Here is a 23,056-nt window from a genome sequence, read left to right on the forward strand (position 1 = left end):
CAGCGATCCCTCCCAGCTCTGGAGAGTGGGACCCCCTGGAGCCCACAGGCTTGAGGGGATCAGGGGGCAGACTGCAGAGATGAAACGCCTCTCCTTCTGCAGGGCTTGGAGTGAGGAGAATGGGGCCCTGGAGGGAGCAGCATGGGGCTCTCAGTTTTTACTCCGTGTTTACTTAAGCAAAGCTCCCATTGTCTTTGGCAGCCATTTCTACTGAGTGAAGATTTCAGCACTCAACCCAAACTTGTGCACAGCGATGATCACAATGATCCAGCAAGAGCCAGAGACCAAAGTGCCCACCAGATCTCCTGGTGACACTGGCCAGGCCCACAACAGGATGGGTGGACTAATGAGGCAGGCTCTCAGGGGAATGTGAGGCTGGGAACTGTGCTGATTTTTAAAGGGCCATAGACTGGTCACTCTCTGTGGAAATACCTCTGTCCTGTGTGAATTCCAGATGTGAGTGAGCACATGTCCAAACTGGCCCATCAGAGTGAAGGCCAAGCAGCCCCAGCCAGCACTCCCCATTGGATTTAGGGTCCATGGAAGGAGGAAAGGTTGGGACCTCGGGGCCTCTGTCCTACCAGGCGTTTCAATTCCATGACAATGTAGACACCCTGGAGGTGACTGAGACATTAGTACTGCATGTGTGAACGTGTGTATGTGCACACACATTCTATACAGAGCCCAGAGCAGGGCTTTCAGATGAAAGGTCCCTTCCATCTTCTCAGGCCTTCTGCTTTTCTGTCTCACACTCTGATGAGCCTGCTGCTCATTCTCCACTTTTCTTGGCTTTGACTGGGGCAGATTAACTCGAGACCCTATTAATCAGTGAGAAAGGGACCCTGGCATCCTTGTGCGGGATTCCATATGCTTCACCTCTCTTCCTCCTTGGGGACATGGCTCGGGGGCAATCTCCTCCATTCCCCAGGGAGGGTTACTGTGGCAACGGCCACGTATATTTCACATATCATGAAGATCCAGAGGTGCAGCATGTGAAGAACACAGACCAAATGCAGTCATAGGGCCAGTGGAGTTAATTCCATACCAGCCCATGGAGTTTGCCCCTACTTATCCCAGATGTGACCTCAGCCCCGTAGTTCCCAGGATGCATTTCAGTGTTATTCCTGAGCCTTATTGTAGAATGCTGTGGGATGCTGTGTGGCTGCCTCCTGAGATAATTACTTGATGAGTCTTTACCCAAACTAACTTCCTTTTGATGTTTCCGTCCTCCCTCCTGTTTCTCCTTTTCTTTACTCTCCCTTTCCCCCCTTACTCTTGAATCTCTATTCTTCTCTGTTTCAGCAAAACGATATCAGTCAAAATAATTGATGATGAGGAGTATGAGAAAAACAAGACCTTCTACCTTGAGATTGGGGAGCCCCGTCTGGTGGAGATGAGTGAGAAGAAAGGTGGGGGATCTGCTCTGAGGCTGAGCTCAGCCTGCGTGCACCTGTCCTGATCACTCATGGATGCCTGGCACTTTCCAATACATGCAATCTAAAACATGCCTTCCTCTATCTATGTCAAAGAGCAGGAGTCAAGTCACTAGGGCCTGGAGCTGAGAACCTTTATGTTTGCACTTTGGACTCCAATTTCAGTTTTCCATACTTAAATTCAGACATTATGGGCCTGATCATCAACTGGCGTAGATCAGCATAGCTCCATTGACTTCAATGGAGCGATGACGGCTTACACCAGTCAAGGATCTGGCCTTTCATAAGTTGCTGGGGTGCTGCTGTTACTTAAATGCAAAACCAGTCCACCTCCTGTTAGGGCTCAGATACTTGGCACAGAGCTATGAATAAAATCCAGATGCAGATTGACTGCAAACAAAGCAACCAAACCCTCTGGCGTTTGGATTTCCTTTTCCATGTAACACTTATGTGCTACATGAACAATAGCTCCCCACAACGTAAACCTATCTACTTCATTTCAGAGTTAAATTTGTGGAGTGGCTCCTTTTTCAGAATGAAACAGCCTAGGTGCAGCGATGGACTTTCTGCTCTTTTACATAAGTAACTGAGGCAGATGTGCTCCTCTCTTCGTATCATCTCGGTAACCATCTCGCCTGGTTGAACTTAAAGCATGAGTGTGTGACGCCAACCATTTGTTTTGCCTTTGTCTTGTGTTCCCACAGGAAATTCATTACCCTTAAAATACTTGACCGTGAGGAGTATGAGAAAGAGTGCAGTTTCTACCTTGTGCTTGAGGAACCAATATGGCTACGAAGAGGAATGAAAGGTGTGAGAGTAAAACCCAGACAAACTCTCGAGAAATTGTAGTCTGCTCTCTCTGTCTCCCTACTCTCACACTTGCTCTCTCCTCGCACTTGGCTTCCAAATATTTTGCCATATCTCCTCTCAAGCTTAGCAACTTTTTCTTTTTTATTGTTTGGCGGGTGTCACTCTGGTCCCACTGGCTAGCTCCCACTGAAGCAGGGTTGGCACTAAATACAAACTGACTTTTTTTGTCAAGTGTTCATCTGTGAACTGCTCCCACTTGTGAGGCAGTAAATGAAAACAATCCAGTGAATAAATCACTAGGGGTTCATATCCTCTCCACGCTAGCTAGGGAGGGACAAGCTCACACACACTGTAGAGGTGCTGTCAACCAGGAGTTTATAGCAGCGTCTAGCCCCCACAAAGTGATCACAAACACCAGAGTGGGTCTGAGATTCCACCACATGCAATGGGGGAAGACAAAGTGCAAATCCTAAACTGTCAATTGCTATTGCAATAGTATCACAAATAAAGACATTTCAGTTGTGTATTTAAAATATACAGCACTGAAATTGCGTATATAAATATCCTTTTAATCTAGGAGAAAACAGTCTCTTTTTTTAATTAAAAAAGGATACTGCATCATTTTTAGCAGGAGATAAAGTAGACCCTCTGTTTAAATAAAAATCACATTCTTAACACAATATTTTTAGCTTTTTTACACTGGTAATGAGAATACAATGAGATCTGAAGGTAGGTCAAAATCAGATAATTCCAGTAGGACGTCTGCAGTCAGGATTTCACCCAGTGGATCTGGAAGTAAATAGATAAAATGCACTGAAAGTACAGTGACATGGACATTCCGCTGAATCCTCATAAGAGTGATGAAATCAGTTTCCATCACACAAAATAAAAACATTTCTCTAAAGCAACTGCAAACATACTCATAAAAAGAAAAGGGCTGCTAATTTTTCTAAGCAGTTTCTTTTCTTAAAAAGGTAACTTAAAATGAATGGATATAACTCATTTCATGAATTATTGATGGCTAATAAGGACATTACAGCAATAACATAATTATCCTGAATAATTAGTTGCAACACAAAACATTTTTTTTTAACAACCCAAACATTGTTAGCAACATTTTGTCTCTTTGGTTCCCTGTTTAATTTCTAGGAGATATCTGCTCCTTAAGAATCATCAGATTGTATTATAATATTATTATTATTATTATCATACATTTAGGCCCTGAATCAGCAAAGCACCTGAGCACATTCTTAACTTTTGAGTCCCAGGGTTAGTTTATACCAGATCGGGTAAGAGGTGACTTGATCATGGTCTGCAAGTACCTACAGGGAGAAGAGATTTCTCATAATAGATGATTCTTTAATCTAGCAGAAAAACGCATAGCAAGCTCCCATGGCTGGAAGCTGAAGCTAGACAAAATGAGACTAGAAATAAAATGCACATTTTTAACAGTGAGGGTACTTAACTCTTGGAACAATTTACTAGGGATGTGGTGGATGGAGTCACTTGATGTCTTTAAATCAAGGCTGGGTGTCTTTCCAAAAGAGATTCTATAGCTCAAACAGAAGGCAGAAAGCATTGGGCAAGGTTCTCTGGCCACGCTTTATGGGACATCAGACTAGATGATCATAATGGTCCCTTCTAACCTGCAGATCTCTGAATCTAAGACTTAGGCGTATTGTTATCTGCTTTGCTGCATGGGGGCCTTAGCAAGCTGGTGTTTGCAGAACACTCCATAGGAATTTACAGGGGCAGCTGGAATAGTGGCGTTAGCTCCCCTGTGCCCTCTCTGCGTGAAGTTGGAGACTTGGGATAATATAAATATAGATCTCGTAGCCCTTCCCCCCACCCCCATCCAGCCTTGGCACTCATTAATTGACCCCTCCATGCTAGCCTGTTAGGTCCCACCGTGAAGTCCACCTCTACATCGCATGGGGCATGCTGGGTCCTTTCATCCAGCACATCTACCCTGTGCCCTGCTCCCAACAACAGTGCAGGACAGCAGTGGTGCAGAGGGCATTGCTTGGGCTCCCCACACCTTGTGGCATTTCACCCCAAAGAAATAAATAGGCTTCCCTTCTTATAGACTAAATCCATTCATTTGCTGACTACCCCCTGATCCAGCAAAGCATGTAAGCATGGCCCTGATTCAGGAAAGCATCCCTGTTCAAGACAGCATTTAAGCATGTGCTTAAAGTTAAGGGTGTCCTTAAGTGCTGTCCTGGATAGAGATGGGCTTCAGCACAAGTGTGGGTCAGGGCCATGTGTGTCACATGTGAGTAGTCCCAAGGGGGCTGTTCACAGGCTTAGTTTCATACATGCTTAAGTGCTTTGTTGGATCGAGGTCTAAGATGACTTCATGTATATCAAATGTTAGTGCATTTAGTCTGAAACACATACTATTTATTTTAGTTCCTTTTCCCCCGTAGGCAAGAAAAAAATACCCCCTATTACAGAAAAACAAATGAATAGGAAATGTATATTCACTGGTAGCTGTCTGATTTTTAAAAAAATAATTAAGCTTGTTAATATAAAAGAAAGAGGAGAATAATCTGGATTAGTTTAATAAATTACACAGATAAGAAATTCAGTTCAGTCCGATTCATCTTTACTCAAGGAAATGCATGATTTTATCAGGCTCAAACAATTCTGCCTTTGGAAAAACTAACTTTTGTTCACACAGTGAGTTGTTCAGTGCTCTAAATCCAGGCCTTTCTAGCAGCTGGGTACATTTTTAGTCCTGTTCAAAGGCGCAGCTTTCTCAGAGTGCATTCATAGGAGAATGAGGGGGAAAGGGATGGATGCAATTTTGTGCTCAGTGAGCGCATTCATCAGGCGGTCTTAGAGCACAGGGATCAGCCAGACACCTCTGCTGCCATCTCGCAACGTTTCCTAGTTGGTTAGTTGCATTGGCACGGCCATGCATAAGAAGGCAGCCAGAGCCAGCGTGCTTGGAGCTGAATCCATCATACACTAGCCAGAGCTCAGGAGTGATTCAGCCAGTCCTCAAGTGCTACAGCACACCTAAGAGGAGGGAGTCTGCCTGCTCTGCATCTGCCAAGCAGTATTCCCCAGCCAATTTATGCCAGTTGCGCCTAGAGGGACCAGTGAATTGCCCCATGGTGCTTGTGGAGTACTGGGGAGAGCCCAGCTGTTGCTCACCAGCAGCCTTTAGACAAGGTAAAACTTGCTATTCCTCCAACCTCCCCACATGCTTGGAGTTCCCAAGGGAAGGTGAACTATGGCCACACCCCAGCTCCACTCAAAGACAAGGCCTTGTAACATTCGGTGCTGCTGGGCATGAGAGCAGACACAGACACACACACCTTCCCAGGTACTGGGTGAGCAGTAGCTGCATCCTTGTGGCTGCCTCCTGCATGAGAGCACTGGGCTCCCTGCTCCCTCTCTGGCCTAGCACGCTGAGAGGAGAGAAGCTGCCATTACCTAGCACTAGATGGATTCCTCAGAGGGGCTGCATTTATCCCAAGAGAGAACATTGCCCACGGACCTGCATTCCGTTGACAGATGGATGCCCTATGTGATTATGAGCTCACGGAAAATTCCACTAAATCTGACACAGTAACACAATGCAATAGAATCCCAGTGAGTGGGATTTGCATCACGAGCAGTACTAGGGAAATCTACTATTGGAATCATTTCGTGTCACCAAAATAAAATTAACCATTGACACTAAAAGCTATCCATTGACTTCATTTGGCGCTGCATGAGCGCAGTGTTGTCCACTCTCATGGTTTTATCATAAATCGGATCATCTGGAGGGTTTTTAAAGCTCTCGCTGTTGGAGTCATGTGATGACATGAGGCTCTCAGCTTTCGTTTTATAAAACGTAAGTTTCTAGCTCTCATGGTTGCAGGGGAAAGCTTGAAAATGTGAAGCCAAGTAAAGTCTTAGTAGCCAGAAGGCAAATAACAAGAGCCAAAAATGTATTAGTCTTTTTAAAATCTCATGATTTTTAAACCAGTTTTTGAGGACTGACTTATGATTTTTGAACTCTTGGGGCTAGCAATACTGTGAGCTCAGCTTCTGAAATCAGGCCTACGTGTGCCAAACATTAAGATACCTAAAATCAGCAGCTGATTTTGAAAATATTGGCCTGATCCTCTCTGCTTCAGTTCCCCTTCCTTTGAAAAGTGTTGATCTTACTACCTCTCCAGGGTATTGCTAGAAGTAATTAGTCAGAATGTTCAGTTCTTCAAAGATCCAGAGTGCTACCTGAATGCTAAATGACAGTTGTTTTTTATCAGGGCTTAAACTGTCATTTTGCTAAATGACAGGATAAATACTGTATTATGTTTGGTGAGTCAAGCCCTAGCACACACTGTACTTCTTTCATTCTACATTCCCTGTAGAAATCAGGCCATCATGTAATTATTATTTTCCATTTAGACTATTAGAGGAAGTACAAGAATCCAGCAAACAGCCCTTACACCCATATTTTGGGACATATTCTTTCCTCAATCTATGGCAGTACTGCCATTGATGTCGTTGGGCGCTCCATGAATTTATGGCCCAAAAGGGGGAAATGAATTTTTTAAAAGTTTGTCTTTTGTATCTTATTACTGTATGTGACATTTTTTTCTTTTAATTCACAGCCCACGCTCATGAAATGTTTCTGTTCTGTTATTTTCAGTGCTCTTTTCTGGGTACCAATGGTATCCGGAAACTTTACAGATTTTCATTGTCTGGGCCTGGGAGCTGGAGTCTTTCTGTGGATTTTCCTTTTAATTTCATTATTCATTTACTTTTCTTCTTCTATGTTTGTCTCTGTCTGTCTCCTTCACAGCCCTGTTGTTGAATGAGCTTGGTAAGCGCTGCATTTCTTGTATTTCTTTTCCATTTTCCCAGTGTGTCCGTATATTGGTGGAAGATGATGATTTTATTTGACTTTTCGATTTGCTCACAAGAATCTCTTTTAAGGTTGTTAATACCATTTTACTAAGCCCAGGTAATTGAGATCATGTTCTTCTTTGAGTATCTGTTCCAAAAATTGTTAGCTGAGACTACCGTGACCAGAAAGCAAGTGTAAAAAACCGGGACAGGGGATAGGGGGGAATAGGAGCCTATATAAGACAAAGCCCCAAATATCGGGACTGTCCCTATAAAATCGGGACATCTAGTCACCTTAGCTGAGACATGAACACTTGTGTTAAAGGAGGGACAGTAGCTAAAATCATAATTGAAAGTGGCATTAATTACAATGACAAGGGAGCCTAAGGGGGTTATGAACAGCATTTCACTGGGATTTGGACAGCTAGCTCCTTTGGAAATCCCAGACAACAAGCACATTTAGTGGATACGTTCAATACAACTGACTCCTCAGGTTTACTACTATCCTTTGGGTTGATTTCACTGGGCCCTATGCACTAATTTGTAGTAAAAAGATGTGGAAAGCACTAAGTCTCAGAAATGTACAACAGAACTGAGCTGTGCAAACTAATTCATATCCCGTTACGTAGGTGTAAGAAACAGAATGTTTGTAGTACCTGGCAACGGTCGGACCAGAATACGTAGGGCTTTTTGTGGTGAAATTATCCACAAGAGCTATTCCACAATAACTCCGCCTGAGCACATTCTTATTCAGGAATCAGTGTGTGCACAAGGGGAGCTATTCCAGAATAGCTACAGCATTTTAAACTCCCTTCCTTATAACTTCCCAGTGTAGACAGACCCTAACTCCGTATATTCAGAAAACTCTGCATGCTGTTTTGAGGGAGGTATGGCATGTTGCCTTCTTAGAGCACACTTCAAAACCAGCCTCCAAATTTGGCATACAAGCTATCCCAAGCAGGAGATCCACAAACACATAAGATGGGGATGTGGGGGGAGTCCAAGCAAAGCTAAAGCGTTCTGCAGGCTACCTTGGAAAATCAAAGCCCAGGCCTTATCCAAGGCTCACTGGAATCGATGGAAAGGTTCTCACTCATTTCTGTTAGCACTGGACCATTGCAGAAAATGCTGCTGTGGGCAGTAGTAACTCGATATGAGCCGAACTTCGCCCCAGCTGTGGGTAAATGAGGAATGTTTCCAGGGATGTTTGAGCTGTCAGGGGCTTGGTGGAAATGGTGGTGAGAGGGGCTTTCCTCTTCCCCAGCATTGTATCCATCCCTCTTGAATAGCCCTCCATTTAGTCCTAAAGCTACCCAGCTGCAGCATGGATTTGGTGCATCATGCCCTCTCATGCCCACCCCAGTGCTGCTTTTATTGCTGAAAATGTTCTCACACCAGAAATAAAGACTCATGGGAGTGAAGCCCTAAAAAGAGAAACTTGCTCTTAATGAGAGGATCCTGCATCATTTTGAGTTTTGTGCATCTGTCCCTCTGGGCTGTCTCCCACACTGAGCCCTGCACTCAGGCCAGACTGGGTTGAGAGGTGGGACAGTAGCCGTTGGGTTTTTGATCTTTTCCGTTGTGTGATTCTAGCCACCGTCACCTCCTAGAAATGCCATCTCTCTCGTGCCTGGTTGGCAGGGAAGGAAGAGATTTGCACAGCTCAGCTTTGTGGTGAATCTTTAAAGTTCTCGCACTTCCCACACTGGAGTTAGATTGGCCGCTACTGGGGTAGAACCTGCCAGAGCGGACCTAGGAGGCATGTCCCTCCCCAGCCCCAAACCACACCCCAAGGGGGTCCTCCATGGGTGGATAGGAGGGCTAACCATGTCCACAGCACCAGCCCTACCTCCAGTCTGCACCCCACTGAAGGCTCTCCACTAGTCCAGAATCTGTGCTGCACATGGGGGGAGACTGGGTAGTACAAGGGAGGGGCCAGGGAAAACCACATCTCCACACATCCCCTGACCCTGTGAATATATAGCTGGAGCTGTGCTGTCTCTTCAGTGGAGTCCTCCAGGACTAATTTGGCTGCTATGAACAGTGGGGATTTCCAGGGGACTGAGCAGCTGCTGAGGAGGCAAAGGGTCTCTGTAGGATTGGCGCTGGCATCCTTCAGACTCCACGGGATCCACAGTGCCGGGGGGCGGGGTGGAGGCTGGTCCCTGGGTCAGTCCCTGGGCCTACTGAGCAGCTGTCCCTTCGATTCTGGGGTGGCTTTGTGGAAAAGAGATTGTTCCAGGAGGTGCTATCTTAAGCCATGTAGGGTGGGAGGGAGGCTGGCATGCATCCACCCCATAGGCCTGCTGTCTCCTGGCCCCCTGCAGCCCAGTCTCCCCCACGCACCCATTCAGAGCCCCACATTCAGAGTGGAGCGCACTACACAAGGCCCAGCAGAATGTGGGGGGGGAGACCATGGCACTCCATGCAGACCCCGAGGCAGGGGACAGTCCCTGCTAGAAATGGGAGACAGGAGTTGTAGTGAGCTGTTCCTCTGCGGATTACACTGTGGCGGGAGCATGTGGGCCACTGCTTTGGGGGGGAGGCTGCTGCGAGATGAATGTCACTGTGATGCAAAAATAGATGCTAATCTGCTTTCTCTTTCTCTCTCTCTTTTTTTGTTTTGTGGTTCGTTTAGGTGGCTTCACAATAACAGGTATGGATTTCTGATTCCCTCCTTGCCCCGTGCCACTGTTCCTCTCTGCATTGTTAACTGCTGGGTGCTCATTCTGCTCTTTTCTCTTTATTTCCTGTTTGTTTTTTTTAATGGAGGGAAACTTCTGAATGGTAAGAAAGCACTGTTTAGTGTCCTGGCCACCTACTCCGAGCCGCTAGTGTTAGCACGGCACCGTCTAACAGCAAGTGATGTGTCTTTGTCACCAGCTTAACCTCACGTGTGTTTCACAGTAATCCCCGTTCTTTAGCTGCAGTGATTACAGCATGTACCAGGAGACTCTGCCTCAGTGCGGAACTCACAGCCCTGGGGGAGGAAGGGCAAAGGGGGTGAAATGGACCCCAGCCTGGACAGCCTGAGAGGCTGCACTGAATTAGGACAGCTGTCCTTGGGCTGCTTAGCCACACAGCCCCTGGGAACTCCAGCACTCTGCGCCAGGCCAGCATACTTCTGCACAGGGACATGCAGAGGGCAGCCTCTGGCTGCTGTAGCCAGTGCCTGCTGCAGGGGGATTTTCTCCCAGGGCCTGTCTGCTCTGGAGCTGGAAGGGGAGGTTTCCTGCTCAGGGAAACCTGCGCACTGACTAGCATTGTAGCTGTGGCAGCGGGAGGGGCTAGCTGTCAAAGGATGCACCTAGGCTTTCAGAGGGACTTGTGCCTGGGGAGAGTGTAGCACAAGTTCCCTCCAGGGTTACGCTGCAATCAGAGCTAGCCCATGTGGAGACTATGCTGGGAGTTACTCTTTGCAGCTCCAGTGTCGACAACCCCCCAGTCTGCTAAATGACTTCCCTCAATCCACGTGCAGTCTCACCTACACTCTTCACAGCCATCAGCCATCGGGGGGGGCGAGCCTAAGGCATGGACCAAAATGTGGGGCCTGCTGGTACTTTCGCCACGCCCCTCCCGCATGAAGGGGATGTCAGCCACTTCTGTGGCAGGACTGGCCCCCAGGCCGTGTGTCCACAGTCCTGCCGCCATGCTCCCAGGGAAGAGGGGAACACAGAGGCAGTAGGGAGGCATGGGTCTTCCACTCGGGTTGCCCTGGCCTCTCGCTCATTCCTGGGGTTCATGTGAATCCTGGAGCACTCCCACATAGTTTGGGAATCAGCCCTGCAAACCCCATATGTCCCTTACAGATCAGGGAGTAGCTAGGCCTGCCCATCCCATGGGTTTTCCCTACAAGAGGGGGCAGCTGGAGCCAGCGTTGTTGTTCCTAAGTGCAGGCAGTGTGCATGGTGCTACACAAGACACCAGTACACCATTGCCTGCCTGGAGAGGTATGGCCAGACTCCACAGAAGGACGGTGATTTGATCCCTGTCCCCAGGTATGGGGTGATATGTAACTGCATTTCTCTGTCAGCAAGAACAGTTGAGGGGGTCTGCTTCCCTATTATCAGATAGAGATTAGTGAGAAATGGAGAATCAATCATCTTCTGTAATTCCCAATGTCAGTCTGTCGGCAATCAGTTTTGCAGATACAGCTGATTGTGAAATAAAGCTACTTGGCTGCAAGCTGCCAAGAAACGCTTCACTGTTTAAAATGCCGCTCCGCAAGGATGCCTGAGAAATCAGTTCTCCCCATCTGGTGTTCTGGATACTGGTTCCCTCCTCAGGGAGTGGACAAGGCAGGAATGGTTCCTCATGGATCATTGCTGGGGTTTGAATGGCAGAGCCAGGGCTGCTGTGGTACAGCTGGGGAGCAGCAGGCTTTGTGCTCTTGGCTGTATAGACTCGATGTGTGATTGTTAGCTCATCAGAAATGCAAGCCATATATGAAAGCATGTTCAGATGAGTTCCTGCAAACCAAGTTACATGAACCAGGGAACCATCTCTGCACTAAAGATACTCCTACTCCATCCTGCCACCACCTGGCATAGAACTAGGGACTTCATGCCACCTTTGCACCTCCCCATGTTCTGGGGTGTCCAATGGCCTGCCCAGACCTCAGCTTAAATTACAACAGCCCCACATCTGCTCTAATTTACCCTTGGCTGCAACAACACCATAGGGCCACAGTATCATCTGAGAGTAGCTGGAGTACTAAAGCACTTCAGCCATGTTCTCTTCCCCAGCAACTGTCTGTGCTAGGGGCTGGGAGAAAAGACCAATTACGGCAGCTCTGTGCCCTCCAGGGAAGACCCTATGCTGGGGTATTCCCCATCATGGAGATTTGCTGCCTTCACAGACCATTCGTGCTGCCAGAGAGGCTTCAAGGGGCAATGGAGAATTGGGCTCAGTAAGCGTAAGAATAGCAACAAATAATTAGACAAGCATGCCGGTGTATTCACAGGGTTGTATGTGAGCCATGCATGCGGTACCAAATCTCTGCACTTGTCCAACAAGGGAGCAGACACACATGCCTCCTTGGTTAATGTACACCTTACAAGTGTTGCTCGGGTGTTAGCTCTGCATTAGAGAAGAAGAGCCATCAGTCTCCCCCTTAGTACTAGCAGAGCACGGCAAACAACTGTGACTCTGCATGAGGAGGGGTTCAGAGGGCCAAGCTCAGACGTGGGAAACTATTTTTAGCTAACAAGGTACTTCACATACCTCTGATCTCCCTGATGGCTTGTCTGAAAAGCACACGCAGAATCAGATTCTGAGGAGCCAGCCCCAAATTGGGACAGTTAAAAAAAATTAAATAACACCACATACAATTTTCAACATTTTTCCAGTGTAACTGAGATTGAACTTGGCCAACTGGGCTGGAAATAGATGTCCATAGCTTGCCACCATGGCTATGAGGGTAAACTCTTGGATCACTTCTCTCTGGCTCTGCTTTTTCCCATTGGTACAGGAGAGCAGACAAGAGTGTCTGCAATGGGGATTTAAAAACAGTAACCTTGTGTGAAATAGAAATAGAGTTCACTAACATCACCGAGTCATCGTGATCCATTCACTCATCTTCTGCCCATCACTTTGTTAGGCAAGCCTGTCTTCAGGAAGGTCCATGCTAGAGAACATCCAATTCCTTCTACTGTAATCAGCATTCAAGGTATTCATTTTGACTTGGTTTTCTAGGACCACAATTTAATTAACACGAAGCGAAAGCATTTGCGTGTTCATGTACTGACACTAGAGTCATTTGTTTTAATGCATTTCTCTCTTATACTGTGTTCAGGGAATACAGAGTTTCAGTACCAAGGTCTGCAATGAGCTGTGTGCCAGGGGGATTCTGTTCTTGGGTGGACTTGGTCGAAGTAACTTCAGCACCTTCATTTGACTTCTTGGGGAGACTGAGTAGGGATCACAGATTGATAAAGGTTCAAGCACAAAGGGACCACTAGATCATCTAGTCTGACCTCCTGTATACCACGGGTTACAGAATTCCATCAATTACTCCTGTATTGAGCCCAATGACGTAGGGTTGACTAACGCAGGCCTTCCAGAAAGGCATCCAGACTTGATCTGAAGACTTCAAGAGATGGTGAATCCATCTCTTCACTTAGTGCTTTGTTCCAGTGTTCAGTCACCCTCACTGTTAAAACTTTGGACCTTGTTTCTAATTTGAATTTGTCTGGCTTCAACTTACAGGCATTGGTGGTTCTGCCTATTCTCTAAGCAATGTTTAGCTGAAGCAAGTGATAGATTCTTTCACCTTTCACTCTAGGCTAACAAAGTTATTAGCCTGGGAACTTCTTTAGCTTTTTAAAATGCTGAATAATTGTTCAGTGACAGGAATCCACGTAGACCTTGCCCAGACTCTGATGGATTCCTTCCCAGACAGCTTCTGTATCCATGTGCTGCGTCCTTCCTCACCTCGGATCCGTTGTCCCCGTGTCACTTGCTCCCCTTCCAGAACAGACCCTCTTGCACTACATGTGGTTTCCCAGCAGCATCTCTCCACCCATTAAAGCAAACCTCTTTTCAAAATAGCTGTCAGGACAGGTACCATTTGCAAAGTTCCCATGGAGACACAAATGCTTTGTAAAGGGCGCATCACGCAGATGGGTGTGTCCAGCTGAGGTGGGTATCAGTAAAACTCATGTGTGTCTTATATACACTTAAAAAGATAATGGGCCAATGCTTCTCTGCTGCCTTGCACCTTATGTCAATATTTACATTAGGGCGAAGTGAATATAAAGTGCTAACAGATCAGATTGGCCGTAGGAGGTACAAGGCAGTGGAGAGTCACAGCCAGTGTGTATACACGTCAAGGCCCACATCCTTAGCTTGTGTAAATCAACATAGCTCCACTAAAGACAAAGTCAGCATTGTAGACCTTAGAGCAAGGCAGGTGTACACCAGCTGAGGATCTGACCTGTGGTGCATACACTTCAGAACATGCATTTAATATCCATGTCTTTATGATGCCTGGTATTTTTCACTGTATAGGTACTTGTATTTTCCTGTTCTGATGATAGCTTTAAATAGCTGTAATTCCTACCAGTACCCCCCATTCAGTTCCAATCACTATTGAGTCCTGGCGAAATTAAGTTCTCAGATGAAACTGTTCCAAAGTTCTAATGAGCCCTGCGAAAGTCTTTGAAAAGTGAACAGCAGGGCTATTTTATAACCCCCTGTTGTTGTTTTTTAATCTCCCTGTGTGATGCCTCCCAAGCTCTCTGGGGAAAATTCTTGTCCTGGGAGGAAGTGTGGCATGGAGAGTTTAAGGGGAGTTGGTTTCTCTTGAGGAAGTCAGATGTTTTATGAGTCCTCCATTATGCACCCGTCATGCCTAGGAGCTGATTCCACCTCCTTGCACCTTCTGAGGGCGGGAGCAGCAGCAGCCAGCTGGCAAGGGTGAAAGGGAGAGGAGAGCCTCCGTCAGCAGCTGTGAGCTCCCCACTCCCTCCCCTCTCCTCCAGTCAGCGCAGAGAAACTATGAAGGAGCAAAGCCCCAGGATCAAGGGTAGTTTTAGGTAGGGGAGGGAGGAGGTAGAGAGCAGGCTGGGAGGATTCACTCCTCCTGCCCCACATCTCCTCCAGTGAAAAGGGGCCTGGCCCAGCCTTCTCCCTGCTATATCCCCTCCCGTGCTGGGAAATAACATGGCTCCTAGGTAGCTGGGCTCCTCCACAGAGTCCTCTCCTGCTCCTTGAAGGGGAGACAGTGAGAGGAGCTGGGGTCCTGAGCTGCTGCAGCGCCGAGGGAAGGCTGGACCTACAGTAACTGCATTAGCGGAGCAGCCGGGCCTAAGGTAATTGCATTGGGAAGAGGTTCCTGCAGCTCTACTGACTGCATGGTTCAGCCAGGTCTAAGGTAATTGCATTGGGCAGGGCAGGCCTAAATTAAATGCATGGGATGTCTGAATTGTATTTGTTATGCTGAGGGTGGGGTAGAGACCCTCTCCTCAAACCCCATCCCTCCATGCACTCCCTACCCCATCTGTAATGGATTGGCACAGTGGTGAGGCATCCGTACAAACAGGTGTTCCAGCTAAAACCATTATAAACTGAGAAGTAAGGCCCTGAAGCAGCCTGTGTGTTAGATTGGCTTGTTCCAGGTGAGTGCCATTATTGTAAACCTTGAGATGTCAGCCACAATGATGGTGAAGGGACAGGAAACTGAAGCAGATTAAAATGCACCAAACCACAAACCCTCCAACACATAGCAGTGTTCTGGAGCGTCATGAAAATCTGACAAGGGCTTTTCAATTAATAATTATCCATTTTGAATCTGCAAGAATTTAAACCACAATAATTAAAAGCATGGGTTGTTTGATCCCCATTTCAGAACTGTGAAGATTCTGGTTTGTAGTGGTGAGGTTCTTGATGTGGGTGGGGGAGGAGTATCTGTTCTGTGAGGACAGAAAAAGATGGAAGTAAATATGCAGCCCTGAACATTACCCATAGCTGTGAATATTTTTCCTAAAGGCTGGTTATTTGAGTGACAGCCTGGTCCAGGGGGTAGGGCATGGGACTGGCAGTGAGCAGGCTGCAGGGTGACCTTGAGCAAGTCACGTCTCCTTTCTGTGCCTCTGTTTCTATTTGTCCATTTGTATTGCAAGCACTTGGAGACAGAAGCCGTTTCTATGTATACATTCAGCTTTCAGCATAACAGGGCCCTGATCTCAGCTGGGGTCTGGGGGTGTTAGTGCAATACACACAAAGAATCATAACAAAGGCAAGAAGTACCATGGAGGTTGGAAATAAGGGTTTAATTTAAAGTGGGCTAATAGATTGGCCTTGACAATAGCCGCATAAACAGCTGTGTGTGCCAGCACTTAGCTGCAAGGTAAACTGACATATGGAGCAGCTCCTGGGGACAGGGAGGAGCTAAGACCACAAGGACACAGGTGGCATCTCAGAATTAAGGGGCAGGATGAATAGTTTCTGAAACCTGCTTGGGTGTCTTAGTAGCAAATTTAAAAGACAAAAGGCAGCTGACCCTCTTCCAAAGAGCCTCCTGCTTCTAAAAACAAATTGAAAATGCTGAGGGTTGGCGTTTATCAGGTGAAAGTCCACTCAGGGCCAGGTGGTGTAAGTTGGTGTAGTACCACTGAAGTTGCATAGACAATCTCCACTGAAGTCAGTGAAGTTTTGCTGATTTATACCAGCCAAAGAATCGGCTCTGAAATGTTCCAGATCCAGGGTTTTTTTTTTGCCAAACTATTAAACCTAACACTCGTAGGGTTTAAAACTAAATCCTTCCCATCCAACAATGTTGAAGTTCAGGGTTCCAGCCACACTCTGCTGCTTTTGTCTTGCTTGTAGCATTTTCATGTGGTAACATGTTACTGGCAATTAAAACCATTGGAGGTTTTTAAGAGCAGGTTAGACAAACACCTGTCAAGGACAGTCTAGGTTTACCTGGCCCTGCGTCAGCATGGGGGGCATGGTCTAGATGACCTCTTGAGGTCCTTTCCAGCCCTTCATTTCTATGATTCTATGAATACATGCAGAGAGGACTTATTAAGAACATAAGAACTGCCACAGTGGGTCAGACCAATGGTCCATCTAGCCCAGTATCCTGTTTCTGACAGCAACCAGTCCCAGAGCTTCATGAGGAGTGTGCAGAACAGGACAGTTGGAGGGATCCACTTCTGTCTTCCACTCCCAGTTTCTGGTAGTTAGAGTTTTAGTGTCACGCTGAGCATGGGGTGGCATCGCTGACCATTGTGGCTAATAGCCATTGATAGACCTCTCCTCCGTGAATTTATCTAGTTCTTTTTTGAACCCTGTTATACTTTTGGCCTTCATGACATCCTTTGGCATTGAGTTCCACAGGTTAATTGTGCATTGTGTAAAAAGTACTTCCTTTTGTTTGTATTAAACCTGCTGCCTATTAATTTGATTGAGTGACCCCCTGGATTTTGTATTGTGAGGAAGGGTAAACAGACTTCTCTGTTCACTTTTTCCACACCACTCATGATTTTATAGACCTCTCTCATATTCCCCCCTTAATCTCTTTTCTAAATTGAACAGCTCTAATCTTTCTAATCTCTCTTTGTATCGAAACTGTTCCATACCCTTGATCATCTTTGTTGCCCTTCTCTGAACCCTTTTCCAGTTCCATTATATCCTTTCTGAAATGAGTCAACCAGAACTGCACACAATATTCAAGGGGTGGGTGCACCATGGGTTTATATAGTGGCACTATGATATGTTCTGTCTTACCTTCAATCCCATTCCCAATAGTTCCTAGCATTATTAGCATTTTTGTGCACTGCTGTGCATTAAGCAGAAGTTTCCGGAGAACTATCCACAGTGACTTGTTCTTCCACTTTGGTTCTGGTGCATTCACCCGTCCCTTCATAGAAACATAGAATATCAGGTTTGCAAGGGACCTCAGGTGGTCATCTAGTCCAACCCCCTGCTCAAAGCAGGACCAATCCCCAACCAAATCATCCCAGCCAGGGCTATGTCAAGCCTGACCTTAAAAACTTCTAAGGAAGGAGATTCCACCACCTCCCTAGGTAACACACTCCAGTGTTTCACCACTCTCCTAGTGAAAAAGTTTTTCTTAATATCCAACCTAAACCTCCCCCACTGCAACTTGAGACCATTACTCCTCGTTCTGTCATCTGCTACCACTGAGAACAGTCTAGATCCATCCTCTTTGGAACCCCCTTTCAGGTAGTTGAAAGCAACTATCAGATCCCCCCTCATTCTTCTCTTCCGCAGACTAAACAATCCCAGTTCCCTCAGCCTCTCCTTGTAAGTCACGTGTTCCAGTCCCCTAATCATTTTTGTTGCCCTCCGCTGGACTCTTTCCAATTTTTCCACATCCTTCTTGTAGTGTGGGGCCCAAAACTGGACGTAGTACTCCAGATGAGGCCTCACCAATGTCGAATAGAGGGGAACGATCATGTCCCTCGATCTGCTGGCAATGCCCCTACATATACATCCCAAAATGCCATTGGCCTTCTTGGCAACAAGGGCACACTGTTGACTCATATCCAGCTTCTCGTCCACTGTAACCCCTAGGTCCTTTTCTGCAGAACTGCTGCCGAGCCATTCGGTCCCTACACTGTAGCGGTGCATGGGAGTCTTCCGTCCTGAGTGCAGGACTCTGCACTTGTCCTTGTTGAACCTCATCAGATTTCTCTTGGCCCAATCCCCTAATTTGTCTATCCTATTCCTACCCTCCAGCATATCTACCACTCCTCCCAGTTTAGTGTCATCTGCAAACTTGCTGAGGGTGCAATCCACACCATCCTCCAGATCATTAATGAAGATATTGAACAAAACCAGCCCGAGGACCGACCCTTGGGGCACTCTGCTTGTTACCGGCTGCCAACTAGACATGGAGCCATTGATCGCTACCCGTTGAGCCTGACAATTTAGCCAGCTTTCTATCCACCTTATAGTCCATTCATCCAGCCCATACTTCTTTAACTTGCTTGCAAGAATACTGTGGGGGACCATGTCAAAAGCTTTCCTAAAGTCAAGGAACAACACGTCCACCGATTTCCCCTCATCCGCAGAGCCAGTTATCTCGTCATAGAAGGCAATTAGATTAGTCAGGCATGACATGCCCTTGGTGAATCCATGCTGACTGTTCCTGATCACTTTCCTCTCCTCTAAGTGCTTCAGGATTGATTCCTTGAGGACCTGCTCCATGATTTTTCCAGGGACTGAGGTGAGGCTGACTGGCCTGTAATTCCCAGGATCCTCCTTCTTCTCTTTTTTAAAGATGGGCACTACATTAGCCTTTTTCCACTCGTCCGGGACTTCGCCGGATCGCCATGAGTTTTCAAAGATAATGGCCAAGGGCTCTGCAACTCCTTTAGCACTCCTTTAGCCAACTCCTTTAGCACTCTCGATGCAGCGCATCTGGCCCCATGGACTTGTGCACGTCCAGCTTTTCTAAATAGTCCCGAACCACTTCTTCCTCCACAGAGGACTGGTCACCTCCTCCCCGTGCTGTGCTGCCTAGTGCAGTAGTCTGGGAGCTGACCTTGTTCGTGAAGACAGAGGCAAAAAAAGAATTGAGTACTTTAGCTTTTTTCACATCCTCTGTCACGAGGTTGCCTCCCTCATTCAGTAAGGGGTCCACACTTTCCTTGACTTTCTTCTTGTTGTTAACATACCTGAAGAAACCCTTCTTGTTACTCTTAACATCTCTTGCTAGCTGCAACTCCAGGTGTGATTTGGCCTTCCTGGTTTCACTCCTGCATGCCCGAGCAATATTTTTATACTCTTCTCTGGTCATTTGTCCAATCTTCTACTTCTTGTAAGCTTCTTTTTTGTGTTAAGCCAAGCTGGTCGCCTGCCATATTTACTATTCTTTCGACACATCGGGATGGTTTGTCCCTGTAACCTCAATAAGGATTCTTTAAAATACAGCCAGCTCTCCTGGACTCCTTTCACCCTCATGTTATTCTCCCAGGGGATCCTGCCCATCAGTTCCCTGAGGGAGTCAAAGTCTGCTTTTCTGAAGTCCAGGGTCCATATTCTGCTGGTCTCCTTTCTTCCCTGTGTCAGGATCCTGAACTCAACCATCTCATGGTCACTGCCTCCCAGGTTCCCATCCACTTTAACTTCTCCTACTAATTCTTCCCGGTTTGTGAGCAGCAGGTCAAGAAGAGCTCTGCCCCTAGTTGGTTCCTCCAGCACTTGCACCAGGAAATTGTCCCCTACCCTTTCCAAACACTTCCTGGATTGTCTGTGCACCACTGTATTGCTCTCCCAGCAGATATCAGGGTGATTGAAGTCTCCCATGAGAACCAGGGCCTGCGATCTAGTAGCTTCTGTGAGTTGCCGGAAGAAAGCCTCGTCCACCTCATCCCCCTGGTCCGGTGGTCTATAGTAGACTCCCACCACAACATCACCCTTATTGCTCACACTTCTAAACTTAATCCAGAGACACTCAGATTTTTCAGCACTTTCATACTTGAGCTCTGAGCAGTCATACTGCTCCCTTACAAACAGTGCAACTCCCCCACCTTTTCTGCCCTGCCTGTCCTTCCTGAACAGTTTATATCCATCCATGACAGTACTCCAGTCGTGTGAGTTATCCCACCAAGTCTCTATTATTCCAATCACATCATAATTCCTTGACTGTGCCAGGACTTCCAGTTCTCCCTGCTTGTTTCCTAGACTTCTTGCATTTGTGTATAGGCACTTGAGATAACTCGCAGATCGTCCCTCTGTCTCAGTATGAGGCAGGAGCCCTGCCCTCTCGTATGCTCCTGCTCGTGCTTCCTCCCGGTATCCCACTTCTCCACTTACTTCAGGACTTTGGTCTCCTTCCCTTGCAGCCCTCCGTGAAGACTGCTCAGGGGGAGGTTGTAGCCACTCTGACAGTTTGAACGTATCAAGCCTCCCAGGTGCTCGATTTGTTGCCAAGCAGCAGTTAAAGTGTGTTACCCCCACATATTAAGGCAAGTCAGACTGGGGAAGCTGAAATAAGAAGAAAACCCAGCTACCTCTTCAGAGTGCCTCAAGAATGAACTTGCATGAAATTCACAAGTGGGGGGGAGGCTGCTATAGCCTCATCTGTGGTAGAGAACTGCATTGTTACAAATTGCTATTGTTCATGGGAGCTGCTGTGACATGTAACAATGCACTGGGACCACACTAGACATCTCAGCAAGCGTGTATCTGTTCAGCATGTCCACACACCGCTCTCCCTCCAAGCAAGGCAGTGCCAGCATATCATGGGTCACCGGGCCCAGCACAGCTCCCTGATGAGGGGGACGTGGGAAGTGCAAACCATTTTGGGATAAGTGCTGTACTGTACCTATCTCTGTATTTAATCAGGTCTGTGTTTAATCTAGCCTCTGTTTGCCAGAAACTGGGAATGGGTGACAGGGGATGGATCACTTGATAATTGACCTGTTCTGTTCATTCCCTCTGGGGCACCTGACATTGGCCACTGTCAGAAGACAGGATCCTGGGCTAAATGGACCTTTGATCTGACCCAGTGTGGTTGTTCTTATATTCTGTGTAAATCTGCACTAGAAAGCATTTGTCAGCATAGCTAGACCAGCATGCCCTGCTAGTATTGACACAACTTATGTAAACAAAAGTTTCTGCTGCTGCTCGAACTTATACCACTGCCCCAAACAAAATAGATGATACCAGCCATTGGACTTCTTTGCCTGTATAACTGTGTCTACACTAGGGCATATGCACAGCCATAGTGGCTGGGGCAAGGGGCAGGGGGTCATACTCCTAACTAACATAGCTATGCCAGTAACGTTTTTAAGTGTAGACAAGACCTAATGCTGCAGTGAGACCTGTCCCAGAATATCCATAACCTGGTGGTTACAGCATTGTCCAGCAATGTGGGAGAGCCAAGTTAAAATTACTTCTCCACACAAGGAAGAGCTTAAAGGTTATAAGGGGGGGGAGGGGGAAGGGGAAGGGGCGGTACCTCCGCTGGCCATTTTGTTAATCTAACCCTTCATGTCCTTTTATTTTATTTTTAAAATGCCAAGAAAGAAAATGAAACATTTTTGTTTCAGACCAAACAAAACATTTCTTTCCACTTGAAACAAAAATGTTTTGTCGACTTTTTCAATTTGCCAAAATTGTTTGGAATTTATGGCATTAGGTTGAGCAAAACCAAATTTTTTTTTTTCAGTTCTCTGGAACAGCCAGCAAACCAAAAAATCAGTCATCTGACCAGCTGTAGTGTGGACATGAGCAATGTATCAGGTGCAGCAACAGCAGAATTCTCTAGTGCAGACACAGCTTCAGTGTTTGCAGTTTTTCTATTCATTGCTTTGGACATGCAGATAATTAAGTTACAGGGCTGTGTGTGTTAACGATAATCTAATACAGAAGTTCTGACAAGGTGTCAAATGTTGCTGGCACCCTCAAGGAATCCCTGGAGTTTTATTGCATTGCCATATTCCTGATGCTACCATGTGGGCTGGCTAGCATTCTTGCTGCATATCTGCTGCCTCTCACTCTGCATGAGTCTGTCACACTGAGAAGAAGCCACCTGTCCAAAATTCCCGTTGACTTCCAGGGTACAGCCTGGAAGACAGAGCAGTTGAGGAAAGACAGAACTCTCCTTCCTGCAATGCCTCCAGGTTTAAAAAAAACAGCCATATTTTGCTGTTTGTCTTATAGGGCAAACATGTTGTTTTGTGATGTTGTGAGTTTGTGATGTAATGTCTTGGCACTGCGTCATCATACAAGCAGTGAAGTCAGAAGAAAATGCCATCGCATCATGATGCAGTGTTATTACCTGATGATGCAACATCCCAGAGCCTAACTTCAGTGAAACACAATGCCAGCTTAGATCCAGGGCAACAGGAAATCCCATGTAAACAAAATAATGAACAGCATTTGCTGAATAATAGTTATTCTCTGTTTTTCCCATCAAAGAGATCTTGGAGTCATTGTGGATAGTTCTCTGAAACATCTGCTCAATGAGCAGAGGCAGCCAAAAAAGCTAACAGTGTAAGGAGAGAGGTAGATAATACAGAAAAGATCATAACACTACTATATAAATCCATGGTACACCAACACCTTGAATACTGCATGCAGTTCTGGTTGCCTCATCTCACAAAAGAGATATTAGAATAGGAAAAGGTACAGAGAAGGGCAACTAAAATTAGAGGTATGGGGCAGCTTCCATATGTGGAGAGATTTTTAAAAAGACTGTGACTGTTTAGCTGAGAAAAGAGATGACGGGGGATATGACAGAGGTATGTAAAATCATAGAATATCAGGGTTGGAAGGGTCCTCAGGAGGTCATCTAGTCCAACCCCCTGCTCAAAGCAGGACCGATCCCCAATTAAATCATCCCAGCCAGGGCTTTCTCAAGCCTGACCTTAAAAACTTCTAAGGAAGGAGATTCCACCACCTCCCTAGGTAACACATTCCAGTGTTTCACCACCCTCCTAGTGAAAAAGTTATTCCTAATATTCAACCTAAATCTCCCCCACTGCAAC

The 23,056-nt window shown here is 46.5% G+C and overlaps 1 protein-coding gene across 4 annotated transcripts in view; it reads left to right on the forward strand.

Annotated features, from left to right (window-relative positions):
• SLC8A1 (solute carrier family 8 member A1) overlaps positions 1 to 23,056 on the forward strand; it is a 299,420-nt gene that overhangs the window by 236,902 nt on the left and 39,462 nt on the right. The window contains exons 3-5 of one of the 4 annotated variants that reach the window (XM_073339983.2): positions 1,303 to 1,409; positions 9,730 to 9,747; positions 12,691 to 12,759. In XM_073339983.2, coding sequence (XP_073196084.1) covers positions 1,303 to 1,409; positions 9,730 to 9,747; positions 12,691 to 12,759 — 194 coding nt within the window. Of the gene's footprint in view, positions 1 to 1,302; positions 1,410 to 2,137; positions 2,242 to 9,729; positions 9,748 to 12,690; positions 12,760 to 23,056 lie in introns of all 4 variants that reach the window. The other 3 variants (XM_073339985.2, XM_073339986.2, XM_073339987.2) reach the window with 3 other exon arrangements.

The sequence above is a fragment of the Lepidochelys kempii genome, chromosome 3, assembly GCF_965140285.1.
Source record: "Lepidochelys kempii isolate rLepKem1 chromosome 3, rLepKem1.hap1, whole genome shotgun sequence".
Lineage (NCBI taxonomy): Eukaryota > Metazoa > Chordata > Testudines > Cheloniidae > Lepidochelys > Lepidochelys kempii.